The sequence below is a fragment of the Canis aureus genome, chromosome 34, assembly GCF_053574225.1.
Source record: "Canis aureus isolate CA01 chromosome 34, VMU_Caureus_v.1.0, whole genome shotgun sequence".
In the NCBI taxonomy this organism is placed as follows: domain Eukaryota; kingdom Metazoa; phylum Chordata; class Mammalia; order Carnivora; family Canidae; genus Canis; species Canis aureus.
The window spans coordinates 26,646,829-26,661,373 of NC_135644.1; the positions used below are offsets into that span (position 1 = coordinate 26,646,829).

The 14,545-nt window shown below is 38.4% G+C and overlaps 1 protein-coding gene across 15 annotated transcripts in view; it reads left to right on the plus strand.

Annotated features, from left to right (window-relative positions):
* The window catches only part of CCDC148 (coiled-coil domain containing 148), a 281,532-nt gene that overhangs the window by 90,723 nt on the left and 176,264 nt on the right, over nt 1–14,545 (plus strand). For all 15 annotated transcript variants that reach the window (XR_013371894.1, XR_013371892.1, XR_013371898.1 and 12 more), the window contains 2 exons: nt 3,239–3,377; nt 5,548–5,754. Coding sequence is in view for 4 of the 15 variants with exons in the window: in XM_077883545.1 (XP_077739671.1) it covers nt 3,239–3,377; nt 5,548–5,754 (346 nt within the window). In the remaining 11 variants the exon portion in view is untranslated. The remainder of the gene's footprint in view (nt 1–3,238; nt 3,378–5,547; nt 5,755–14,545) is intronic.

Consider the following 14,545-nt stretch of genomic DNA (forward strand, 5'->3'; position numbering starts at 1 on the left):
GAATTTAGAAATACAGATTTATTAAATTTGATTTTATTTTAGGGGCCAAGTAGGAAACAACTACTTTGTTATTGTGAAGAGGCTATTATGTTTGAATATTCCTTTAGATTTTTACTATCCAGAAGACTCAGTGTATATATAATGGTGGGAGCTTTCTCCCTTGCAAACAGCATCCTAATGGAGATGATGTATGACGGTGCCATTAACTATTGCCAGTGTGAATATTTGCCTCAAAATTTAGGCCTGTGGCTCTGGAAACTGCTATAAATACTCTAAAATAATAACATTGTGAGTATTTATGTATCATTTTAAGTATGTTTTTTGTTTCTATTCCATGTATTCTAGAAAAATGACTTACAATTTGTGTAATTGTGGTAATTGGAAAAAGCTGTTGAGATGTGAGGTTTCTAAAATCAATAAGAAGAGCAAAATGGATATGATCATTTGTAGCATGCTTGCTTTGAAATAGTTTTGATGTTGTATTATCATTTCATATGTTTAAGTGGTTTTGATGTTGTCGCTAAAATGGCACCTAATTAATACATTCACACAATACATTAAAATGCACTCAGTGCCACAAATTCTCCTGCTGCTGCATTTATTTATAGCAATGTACACTGCTTAATGTGTGCTTTTATTTGAAAAGCATTTTTGTAAATGTTTGCCATTTATACTTTCTTTTTGAGTGTAGCCGCAATCTTGTACCACCATTCAATATGAAAGATCATCAAAGCAATTAACTTAGAAGTACTTCTCCATTTACCAAAGGATTAAAACTATCTTTGAAAATTATAGGTAAGACAGTTTAGAGATCATCTTAGGTCAGGTTCTGTAGAAGAAAAGCTGAGACAGAAATGGTAAAAACAAGTGATTTGTTGGGAAATACTCTCAGAAGGATGGTAAGGGGAAGAAGGAAAGAGGAGAGGAAAATGTCTATGTATGGAGGTGATCTCAGTGGAAATGGGCTGCAGTTTGCTCCCACAGTGAAACTCTAGAGCATGAATGGTATCATGGGATTAGTTCCATCAGGAGGTAAGTGAGCTGGCGGTTCTATACCCAATGTCAGCCAAACATTGGTTGCAGCTGGCCTTCAAAAACAGGTAGGAGAGAAACATTTTGGGTGAGGCAGTTCCCATTTGGTCCAGGACAATTCTCCAGTGAATGGAGGTACATCTGTGAATTATCAGCATTTTGGTGATGGGACTTTGAGCCAATAAGGGAGATATGGCATAACACAACAGCATCCACTGTATAGATGAATGACAACTTAAGAGATTGGACAATGTATTGGACCTTGATTCTGTTACTTTCCCCTCCTCATCACACACCCTACTACATACATCCACATTTATAATCAAATAAAGGTGGAAAGTCAAACCATGTTCAAGTCCCTTTGATTAGGAAACAGTTTAAAAGTATGAATGAAGACATGGACTTCAGGTCAATTTTTTTTTTTTTTTGTTACTTGTGGTGCAGTAAAAGAGAATTTATGTGGCTAACTGCTATTAAAATACATTTTTGTTATCATGAATGAAAATGAGTTCAAGAGAGGAGCTTAGGTATTATCCGTGAAGACTTGAGGGTGGTGTTTTGTTTCGTTTTTTTAAAGATTTTTATTTCTCTATCTGAGAGAGAGAGAGCACAAGCGGGGGGTGGGATGGAGTGGGATGAGGTGGGGGGCAGAAGGAAAGGGAGAAGCAGGCTCCCCGCTGAGCAGGTAGGCTGACTCGAGGCTCAACACCAGGACCCTAAGATCATGACCCAAGCTGAAGGTAGAAACTTAACTGACTGAGCCACCCAGGCGCCCTAGACTTGAGAGTATTTTAAATGCCAAGTACACTCAGGCAAGAATTTCTGCAGGTTCATACCCCTATTTGAAATGCTTTGTTTGCAGAAGGCTTCGACTGTCTATGCATTCATAACTGATTCAGACAGAACCAATACACTTGGTGTGTTCAATGAAACAACTCCTCTCAAAGTATTTCTCTGCCATAGATTATTGTGTCATACAGAAGTGTGGAGTATGCTTCCTAGCAGAGCACCTCCAACCCTCTTTTTTCTTCCCATTATAGAGCTGTTAGTAAAGATTATCTTCTTTGAAAGAGAATTTTTTCTTTCTTGCTACTTACTGGAATAATGAAATGCTTTACAAAAACTAGGTAACCTTGTATGAGGACGGTGGAATTCCCATTAGTATTACTGATTTAAAGAGCTTTTTATTCTATTTTAAGTTGTCAAATATTTTTCAAGGACATAGAAGACATATGAGAAATTCTTTGAATTGCACAATTAACTTCAAAGTAGAAGATCATTGATATAGTAGAAATAAACAATAGCAAGTCTCCATCTTGGATCAAAGAAATACTTGTTGCTAATAATATTCTCTCTGATTGCATCTGTATTTGATTATTCCAATTTATTAAGCAGGAATAATAATATGCAAATAAACCCAGAATGATAAAGAGACATTAATTCCGTTTATACTTCAAGCTATTATTGCAACCTTTCCACTCTGCACAGGGCTTTGCTAAAACCTTATGTAGAACACAAACCAGGCCAGTGCCTAGGAGTTTCCTGAAATGATAAAGGCATTTTTGGTGTAGGGTGGACATGTTTTTAGGTAGGGCCTTGAAGAGTTGTTCCTATTTATAAATTATTTCTTTAGTGATCTGAAATTTAATACCACTGGTAATCTTCTCACTAATATTATCTAGTCTTAATTCCATAGTGAGAAGTTGAAAGGGTAAAGTAAATGACAATTTTAGACTTATTTTAAAGTGAAACTTTAAATAAGTGCTTTCCTCAGGCCTTAATTTCCTTTGTGTAATTGTTCATTTAGCTGTCTACATTTGTGCTTTCCTCCAGGAATAAAAATTCTTTTTATTCTGTATGTCTCAATAATTTATTTCCCCATGTTCATTTATTTCTCTCATTGGCCATGATTTAAAAAATATTATCATAGGAAGGATAGAATAAATATTTTTAAAATATTATGTCACTTGGCAAACTTCTTGAAATAATGCCTGGAATTTGTGGCAAGACCAATAAAGGATTAGAATTTAGAACTTTTTCTATAGCAAACATTTAATTTGGCTAATGTATTTAAAATAAACAAATAAACAAACACCAGGCTTCATTTTATGTAATCTGTACCATTTGTTAGTAGCTTGAGCAGTTTGAATTCTCTGTAACTCCATGGTTGCTTAACAATATGTTATGACTTTTTTATTGCTTCCAGAAATTTCCAGTTAAGTGAAGAAGACCACTGGATTTACCAGGCTGTTTTGGATCAGTATCCTGGAGATCTCTGTGGCAGAAGGACTCTGTATCTGAACATGTTACAAAGATATTTTCCTCACAAATCTAGGCATGATTTGGTGAGTGCTGGACTATAACAGCAAATTAAATAATTCTGGTGGTCAGTAATTACTAGGCAAAATTTATATTTTTAGATATAAATTTAAAATATATATACATTTTTTAAATTATTTTTTTCCTACACTCTAGCAAATAACAGAGTTATAGGTTGAGTCTCTCATTTGTCAAATCCTATGGTCCATAAGAAGGTGGAAAACCCTTTAAGCAATATTTATTCTCTTCCATGCTTGCTTGCACCAAGATCTTTACTGTGATCTCTTGGGTTCCTCTACCAGTGTTTGGCCTCTGGGTGCCTGTGCATTCACCTGCTCATCTTCAAAGATTCTGGAATCTCTGGGTCTTGAAAGTGGTGACAGCTCATCTATCCACAGAGCCTGTCACATCTGAGCCCTTCTGGTCATGGGGAAGCCAGCACTTGCCTTGGGGGCTGGCGCTTACCTATGTCATCCCCACAACAGTGATTCCACTTGATCCCCTTTGGTGAGTCTGAAACACAAATGCCCCAAATTAGAGCTCAGAGTCATGAATGAAATTTCCCCAAGAAAGTCCTGGGAAATTATTGTTTCATTCTTTAGTTCATAAGGCCACAAAGACAAGTAAACAAAAGTTACCATGTCACCAATTAACTTTACCATAACTCACCTTGACACATATGCAAACAAACACATGTGAACTCTTAACTTTTAAATGGGCCACGCTACAAAATATTATCACATACTCTGCACTTCTGTAATTATTTAAAATTAAGCAAGTAGAATTTACCTTATAGCAGTCATGTGTAAGCTCCTATAAGACGTATAACAGTGGATGAAAGAGTACTATTTTTATCCTATTTTACAGATAAAGAAACTTAAGCAAAGGTCACTTATCCAGATGACCATTCTCTCCTACCCCCATTCCCCCGCCAACAATTATTTAATTCTGATCTTTATTTTGTTGTAGATACCTGTTATGTAAAAAACATGTTATGTAATAAATAATTCACTCTAGATTTTTAAAGTCTTAATTTATTAAATTGGATCATTATTTTTATTCCCCGTTGGTTCTATTTATTTCTGTAACCAGCTGTCATTTTTAACTTTGTAAGTTTTTGTATTTACCTGCTATTGACATGATAAAGATTTTTATACTCACTTCTTACATTAGGTTGATTAGTATTCATTTCTGCATGGTGTATGCTTCCTTTCTTAGTGTTTGACAGATTTTAAGTATATTTTTAGCTTTTGGAAACAAAGCTCAGAAGTTTCCAGAACATATTTTAGTAACTGATATTTGGTCTAAGTGAATCCATAGCCTGTTTCATCCTGTACCTAATTAACCATAACTAAATTATTGTTTTAGGACAACCTTATCTTGCTTGCTAGATTCTTTTGTCACTCCACTTAGGGGTTAAATAATATATTAAATTCAGAGATGTGGTCTAAACTGGCAAAATAAAGAATTATGTAGGTCAATGGCTCTCAATTTCAGGAGACACAACTTTATATAAGGAGCATCTCAGAATCACCTACAAAGATTTTTCAAACTGCTCAGGCAATCTCCATTCCTGTTCTTCCCCTCAAGACTCTGAGATCTCTCATGGTTGAGATTTACTGCCAGCAGGAACTACCAGTACCCATGTTAGACTGTCCATGTCCATCAGGACTGCAGGATGGGAAAAGCTAACATAATTGCTGTAATTCCTTTAAATTTAGACATCCTATCACCTGAATATTTCAGTAATCAAGGGCAAACTGAGGTTTTAAGAATTATGATAGGAATATACTTTTATTGGCATGTGTCTAGGTGAAGCACTTGAAGTAATTGTTAAAATATCCCAACTGATTTAAAGATAGAACATTTTTGAAATTATATACAGGGGAAATAATGCTTTTTGTGAATAGTTTCATTGCTGTGTAGATGTGGAAGTTGTTTTAGGACTGCCTAGTGAGAGTCCACCCTATACAAGGAAACTAAGGACTTACAAACATTAAATAACTGGTCCTTAGTCACCAGTTAACCATCAGCTTATAACTTTCAGACTGGTACCTGGTCCTGGTTACTACATTCACAATTAAGATGTTTGTCCCCAGTTTTTCTAAATCATTGATTATAATTCATTTTAATAACAATGACATAAAGCATAGGCTCAGTTTCATAATAAGTGTCTGCCATCTGTTATCTTTTCAGGTGGAGCATGAGAAATATTGTGATCAATATCGCTTTGCTAGGGAGCAGCGAAGGATCCTGATATCAAATTGGAATAAGAACAGGAGAGACTTTATCCAGAAGGCTGTGCTGACCCTTGCGGAGGCCTGCGCAGCACATGCAATAGAGGGTACTTTGGCTAAGGACAGAAGAAAGCAACAGGAACTGTGTGCTCATCTGAAAGCCAAGGTGAGATGCTCTGCTGATGGTGTTTCAGGGTTTGCCCTGGTGTTCATTTAAGAACCCTTTTTCCCTTTTGCTCAAACCCAACCTAAAGTTTGGTTTCTCTAAAATTTTTATTTTGAATAAAACTGTTAGTTTGAACCATATGAAATTGCAATTCTTGTAGATCAACAGTAGTCAACAATCAACAATTTAATATGGTTCAAGTGGAAATTCCTGCAACAGGAGGTCAGTATTTAAGTCTGGATTGAGAGATACCCAACGTAAACCACAAATGCTGCACACCAGGGAAAGGTGCTGGATGAAAAAGCAGAAAGTAGCTATAAAGTGAAGTCTGATTCTGGCTCCCACACTCTTGGACCTCTCATTCACATTAAAGATGTAAAAAAAAAAAAAAAAAAAAGGTACATTTACGAAGAGGGGAGAGGATTTGTGAAGAGATATGTTGGGAAGAGCCCGATGGGCAAAGCAAAAGGTGGAGTGGATGGGTTATTCCTCTTCTATAGCTCCAGTGAGCGGCCTCCAGTTTGACTTGGAAAGTTTAATGGGGAAGCCCTGCAGTTGGGGCTTGAGGATCAGTGTCTGATGCTCACAGGGAACTAGAGGAGCTGCTTCTGTGGCAGACTTGAAAACAAGGATGGCTGCTATGTTGCAAATAACTGCATTCCCCAGACTGGTCGCCAGTGCATGAGTCCTGGAGGCCCTATGTCGATGGATGTAGCCTCCCTAGGAGTGTTGGCAGGACCATTAAAAACCGATTTTATGGAGGTACAGCATCACATACAGTAAAGCACACAAATCTTTACTTATTGGTAAATGACATGGTAGGAGAATGATAGTGCAACAAGAAATTTTATTCTAGTGGTAGAAAAAAAATAACCTGCAGTTAATAGTTATACTACAGCAATTAATAGTGTATAAAAACAAATATCTCTTAAAACATTAGAGGAAAATGCCTGCTCTGCAGTGCTTTAAACAAAAAGATATTATATTGGGCATTGCATAAGCTTGGGCCCTAGAAGGGAGAGAGGCTGCATCCAAGCCTGATCTATCTACAATGGGCTATAGAGCTAAGGCACATTTCTTCGTCTGCAGCTGATAAGAAAACACACTAGGGTCAGAGACTAGGACAAGTCTTTATATACTCCTTAGTCTTGTTGATATTCAATTTGTGCACATTATCATTAGCCTTTCCACTGTGCTGTGGGGGTATTTTCTTCTTATTGTATTGTATTGAGGTAAACATGCAGTAAAGAGCAGAGAACATAAGTGTGTGACTGAATGAAATTTTACAGACATATATTGCCTCATGTAAAAACCACTGAGATGAAAATATAGGACGGGGACTCCTGGGTGGCTCAGCAGTTAAGCATCTGCCTTCAGCTCAGGATGTGATCCTGGAGTCCCGAGATCGAGTCCCACATCGGGCTCCCTGCAAGGAGCCTGCTTCTCCCTCTGTCTGTGTCTCTGCCTCTCCCTCTCTGTGTCTCTCATGAATAAATAAATAAATAAAATCTAAAAAAATAAAAAACAACAACAAAAAAGAAAATATAGAACGTTTCCTGAAGCTCAGTTTCCCTCATGCCTCTTCTCAGTATATATTACCTGCACCCATAACCTCTATTCTGAATTCATCACCATAAATTAGTTTTACTTATTCATAAATTTCATATAATTCAAATCATACAGTATATACTCTTGTACTTCCTTGACTTGTCATTTCTGTGAGTTTCATTCTTGTTGCATGTTGCAATTATTTGTTTTTCTTTGTTGCTGGGTAGTATTTCATTGTAGACATATACCACAATTTGCTTATATATTACCCTGTTAATAGAAATTTGTGTTATTTCCGGGTTTTTGTTCTTATGATAATGGTGCTAGAAACACTCTTGAACATGTCTTATGGTGGACATATGCACTCATTTCTATAGGATTTATACTTGAGAGTGGGATGGCTGGATCAGGTATGTTTAGCTTTTGTAAACACTGCCAAATAGTTTTCCAAAGAGGTTACACAAATTTGCAGCTGGTTTCAATTGCTTCATGTCCTAACCAACATTGGTTGGTTGCCAGTCTTTACTCTTAGCTCATCTAATGTATGTGTAGTGGTACCTCAACAAGGTTTTCATATACATTTAGGATAGATGATGAATTGTCTTTTCTTTGTTTCTTTCTTTGTTTTCTTTGTTTGTTTCTTTTAAAGATTTTATGTATTTATTCATGAAAGACATAGAGGAGAGAGGCAGAGACACAGGCAGAGGGAGAGCAGGCTCCCTAAGAGGAGCCAAATGCGGGACTCCATCCCAGGATCTTGGGATCACAACCTGAGCCAAAGGCAGACGCTCAACCACTGAGCCACCCCAGTGTCCTGATGAATGTTTTTTCATAGGAGTGTCTTTTCTTGTGCATATTGACCGTTTGGATATCAGCTCCTGTGAAATGTCCACTCAAGACTTTTGCCCATTTTTCTATTGGGTTGTCTGTTTTTTCTTATTCATTTGTGTATTTATATATTCTGTATGCAAGTTCTATTTCCTTTCTTTCTGTGACTTTTCACTTTGTTAATGGTGTCTTTTGATAAAGTTCTTAATTTTAACGAAATTCTTTTTTTAAAATTTAAATGTCTGAGATATAAATTATATGCAGTAAAATCACCCTTTTTAATTAGTGTATAGTTCCATGAATTTTGACAAATGCATGACATGTTAACTACCACCACAAGCAAAATATAGACTGCTTCATCACCCTTAAGAAATCTTTCATGCCAAAAAAAAAAAAAAAAGAAATCTTTCATGCCCCTTTGTATTCAACCCCATACCCACCTTTGGCCTTTGGCAACTACTGATCTCTGTTCCTATACTTTTGGCTGTTCTAGAATGTTATATAAAGGTAACTATACAGTGTGTGGACTTCTGGGTCTGGCTTTTTTCGCTTAGCATGATGCATTTGAGATCTAGTCACATTGTTATGTGTATCAATAGTTCCTTTTTATTGCTGAGTAGTATGCCATGATTGGGGTTAATCACAGTTTATCCATTCACCAGCTATTTTCAGTTATTGGCAATTAGTATTGCATAGCTTATGGTGGACATAGGCTTTGGCTTTCCCTGGGAGCCTGTGCCTCAGAGAGCCTTGCTCCTGTTGTTCCTTCCCCTTCAGAAGATTCTTATTAGACACTTGCTGGCCTGTATCTAATAAGGCAAGAGGCATTCTGCTTTCTTGGTTCAGCCTCAGTCTCAGGCAGGATTGTTGTCACTTGGTCTTGGGGCTAGAACCTGCTCAGTGATCTTGTTCTCCTCCCCATGGTAGACAAACTGTGCCTCCTGTCTTGGGGGTTCTTGTGTGGGAGAGAGCTTCCTCCCCCTCCCCTAGAAGAGGAGGGTGTCTTTGTTTTTTGTTTTTGTTTGTTTTTGTTTTTTCCCCCCAGCTGTAATGGGTCTACACTATGCCCTGGTGGGTTTGCTGCTTGACACCGCTCACTACCCCCAACAGATTTTGTTCTGTAGGACTTTTGTTCTTTTTTTTTTCTTTTTAAAAGATTTCATTTATTTGTTTTGGAGGGGGGGATTAGGGGGAAGGGCAGAGGGAGAGAATCTCAAGCAGACTCTCCACTGAATGTAGAGCCTGACACTGGGTGGGGGTCCTGATCTCATGATCTTGAGATCACAACCTGAGCCCAAAGCAAGAGTTGCCACTCACGTAGGGCTTTTGTTCTTATCTGTTAGACCTTAGAGGCTTCATCTGCTCTTCTCCCCTGACCTTTATCTTTGTTATGAGCTTTCTATAAAGAAAAACCTGTAAGGGCATGTAAATTCCCCTGTCTCTGAAACTTCCATGGGTTCTACACTCTCAGGCTCTACAACAGCAGGAAATTGTAAAAATTCATTGACTAATTACAAAGTGTTGTTACCCACTTCTGTGGTGGCCTTGTCTTTCCCAGATGCTCTGTCTCAAGTAAGCAAGTTTCCATATTGCCTGTCTCCTTGGAAACATCTGCCTTTCTTTAAATCTCCGGTTTATTTGCCTGTGACCTCGGCTCTCTGATGGGTTTGAGAAAAGTTCTGATGCAGCTTTTCCTTGTGCTTAAAGTGGGAGATGACATTCTTTCCAGCTTCTTATATTCTAAATGGAACCTGGAAGGTCCTCACGAAATACTATTTATCAATCTTTTATGTGCCCTACTTAAGAAATCATTACCTAGTAGCACAAGGTCACTTTCAAAGGCAGCCTGCCTGAGATTTTTCTGCCCAACAGGACTCCTGCCAATGGGAAGGGGGACCGCCCCCCCAGAAGTAGGGGTGGAATAGCAATAAATCAGAACCTGATAGGTGGAAGAGAAGCACCTAGACAAAGGAAAATGTAAATGACCCACATCAGGGGTATGTTCCCAGAAATGTTTCCCAGCTAGGAATCAAGGCAACAAAACTGGTAGGAAGGCAAGAGTCAGCATTAGCCACCTGCCAGCATTAGCCACCTGCCAGGTTAACTTGGGACAGCACCAGTCACCAGTCTAATGAGAATTCTGCTGGCCTCTCCTATATATATCTACCCCCTCCTTTTTTTTTAAAGGTGTTATTTGTTTATTCATGAGACACACACACACACACACACACACACACACACACACAGAAGCAGACATAGGCAGAGGGAGAAGCAGGCTCCATGCAGGGAGCCAGGTGTGGGACTCCATCCCAGAACTCTGGAATCATGCCCTGAGCAGACCACTGAGCCATCCAGGATCACTAAGCAGTTTTCCCCTTTTCCTTTCTACCCATGGACTCTGATGGTCTAAGCGTCTGGGGAATGAAAGATGTCATCATATGAATAAAGAGGGAAGAGTTGATTCATTTCTTGGAACTGGGCAATTTAATTTTGAATCAAGGCTGTACTTTGTGTCTTAAAGTGACTTTAGGACCCTTTGTAACCCAGGAGTGAGTCATGGTTTCTGCTTAGTTTTCACTGAGCAGCAGGAGAAATACCTAAATGGGACAAGAATAATGCTGTGTTTTGATGATTTCCCGTGTATCATGCTGTTCAGTGTATTGGGTATACTCTATGGAGTGTTCCCACATCTCAAGCATTCTAATAGATACTCTATAGGCATTTTATCATATTATCCTCAGTGACAAATCCAAGATGTGCAGGCGTTGCTGCAGAGTACCCACCCATGGAAATCAGAGGCTTGGTTTTTGGAAGCAATGTAATATGGCCTCTCCTTAGAGACCCATGGTCACAAGGTGGTGAAAAAAGTCTCTCTGAACTTTTGAAGATGAAGCTTCCAAAGAATAAATGTGAGCAGAGAATGGTGGAACGTAGAGTAGATTGTGATGCAAAATGGATTCAATTGGATTCAATTTCCCATAGAGATGGTGTTATCATGGAGTATGTGTTCGTGATCAAGGACTGAGGTTCAATAAATTATAGCTTGAAACAAAAGTCTATCATAAAAGAAAAGGAGTAGTCCTATCAGTTCTATAGTAATTTAAAATACTAAATTATGCTCTTTTTTTTTTTTATCCTGGAAGGAAACTTGGAGATTTATCCCCATCCTTCATTTTACAACTCTAAAAGCTGAAGTCCTGAAAGATAAAGTGACTTGCCTCATGTTCATGCCAGCTAATTTGACTTGAAATTCAATATTATCTCAGCCCTGTACAGCTTTGCATACAAGAATCTTACAAAATAATAGAAGATATTTATTATACTGTGAGCCCCAATGCACTATAAAATAGACCCACAAAATGTGAAAAATATTACTTTATTGTATCATAAATTTGACCTTCTAAAACTAGCATGCTAGCTATAATAAACATTAATTAAACATTTAACCATAATTTTGTTCCTAGTCTTGGAATTTAAAAAGGCTTTTGGGGGATGATTTAGATGATTTGTACCTTTTAAGAAAAGTGTTAAAGGAATTTTGAAATAATGAGTTTTCTCGTTTTCTCCTTCTCTGTTTTATTTTGGTTTTTCTATCCATAATGAATGCTGTAGCAAGTAGAGGCCTCTCACCAGAGTGGTGAGAAGAAAGCAGAGAAGTAGAGCTCTCATTCTCCTGCTCCTTGCTCTTTGATCCCTGAAGGTCTCTTGGACTACCAGCCCCTCCCCAGCATCCAGCCTAACCACTCAGTTAGCTGTGCCCTTGATTTTTTTGCCTGCTTGTCTACACCATGGCTGGGGAACTTCATTCCCAGATCTGTCTTACAGTTGACTTTCTCTGCATCCATGCTGGGTGGCCAAGTGCTATTAAGGAAAATTCAGCTTCACTTGGACTCTCAATCCCACATGGGAGGCCTTAGTCCTGTCCTTAGCTCACCATTTCTCCCCTATTCCTCATATGACTGTTTCAAAAGTCATATGTCCTTTAAATACATACTTAACCTGATGCCATATACCCTCCCCCTCCAGCCCCCAGGAGACAACCCACCTCTACTTTATCACTAAAATGAAGTCATGGAGGGACGCCTGGGTGGCTCAGTGGCTCAGGTCATGATCCTGAGGTCCTGGAATTGAGTCCTGCATCAGGCTCCCTGCAGGGAGCCTGCTTCTCCCTCTGCCTATGTCTCTGCCTCTTTCTCTGTGTCTCTCATGAATAAGTAAATAAAATAAATAAAACAAAATAAAATGAAGTCATGGAGTGTGAGATAGGTCCTGAATTCCTACCCCATTCTATGCTAGTCCCCTGCTTTCCTCCAAGACGTGATGCCTTCTGCATACTCCTATCCAGTCCTTCCCGCAGTGTTTGGGACTCTAAACCTTTTCTAAACCTTTTAAACCACTTTAGGAACGTGGTTCTACTGATTATCTCCTTTTATTATGATTTTTCTTTCTTATTCTGCATTTTTCCCAGCCTATAAATATGGTTAAGTCTTTCTTATTCAAATCAAAACTTCTCTGGACTCCAAGTTATCCTCTAGCTTCTGGGAAGTCTCTAATCTCTATCCCTTTCTTTGAAATCAACCATTTGAAAGAATAATCTATATTTTCTCAGGACTTCTGACCTCTCTACTCTACCAAGATTCTCTTCTCTCCCCAAAGTCACCAGTGACCTTCCAATTATCTAATCCTGTCAGTGCTCTTCCATCCTTATGCTGGTAGACCATTTCTCACTGTTGACCAAGCACTCTGTTCTAAAGTATTATTTCGGTTTCTAAAATATTATCTGTTTGCCATATCTTAGTCTGCCTGTGCATCTGTCATTGCCTGCACAATCCTAAAACCCTGGTATCCTCAAATTTATTGTCCTTGCTCATTGCCCCTCTCTCATTACTTCACAGGTTCCTAACCCCACTTATGTTTTTACCTATTTTATATGCTAATTACTCTCAAATCTTTTTTCCCATCTCTGAGCCTCTCTCTCTTGAATGTCATTTATCCAGCTACATACTGATTATCTCAAAGCCTGTGTCCAAAATAGGAATTTTTGTTTCCCTCCAGTAAATTTGCACTCTTTTCTTGAATCTTATCTTAGCTTCCTCTTCTCCCTTCCTCACCCCCATAGCCATTTACCAACTTTGGACATTTTATCTCTTAACTTTCTACCCCTTCTTTCCTATCACTGGGCCCTGGGCATTGTCCCTGGACTCTTGCAATCATGCTCTAATGGCTATGCTTCACATCTTGCCCTTCTGAATTTTAGATAGGGAGAATGCTCTATCTAAAATACAATTAGGGTTATGGTCTCCCATGATGACAACTCCTTAGTGACACCCTTTGTTTATGATAATGGCCAAACTTCTTGGCATAGCTTTCTAGGTCCTCAATAACATGGGCCCCAACTCACTTTCCAGCCTCCTTTCTTAAACCTCGCACTTTACTATTTAGAAATGTAAAACCCTTTGTAACCCACTCCCCCTTTACCTCTGCCATTGCACCATACAACATTTTGTTTCCTTACTCTTCATTTGTTCCTGCTATTATTGATTTTGCCTGGAATATCGCTCCTACTTTGCTTCATCTGGCTAAGTCTCACTCGTTTTCAAGATTCAGCTTAAATTACCTGCTACAGAAGGTAGCAGAAGCTTCTGTAGCAGATTTCTTGAGTCCTTGGTCAGATTCAATCACTCCTTGTACATAACCCTGATTTGACAGTGATTATGGCACACTGGACAATCTCTGTCTCCTACACAAATGTAAGCAGGAACCTCATCTTATTCATCTTGAGTAGCATAAACTTCCTCCAACTCCTCTATGCCTTCACCTCCCATCCCAATCCACCATTCCCTGCAACTGTCACAGATTTTTAATGCTTGGAATATAGTAGGTACTCAGTAACTTTTGCTGAAATGAAGTATATAATAAGCCGTAGGCATTTTCCCCCTCTTTTTTCTCAATACCTCCTGATATAGTACTATTTTCACTATCTTCTTTCTACCTTATTTATGAGAAAGCTAGCTGTAGAAACAGGTACGTGGATATGCAAAATCATTAAGAAGTAACGTATAAGTCTTAATTGTCAATATTGAATATGCTGAAATCTCAAACATGGTTTTTATTTATTTTTATTTTATTTTATTAAAATTTTACTTAGTTAATATATAGTGCAATATTGGTTTCTGGAGTAGAATTCAGTGATGCATCAGTAACAGGCAACACCCAGTGCTCATCATAAAAAATGCCTCCTTAATGCATTTCATCCATATATCCCATTCCCCCCACCCACCTCCCTCCGTCAACCCTCAGTTTGTTCTCTGTTGTTAAGTGTCTCTTATGGTTGATTTTCCTCTCTCTCTCCCCCACCTCCCATATATTCATCTGTTTTCTTTCTTAAATTCCACAGATGAGTGAGATCATATGA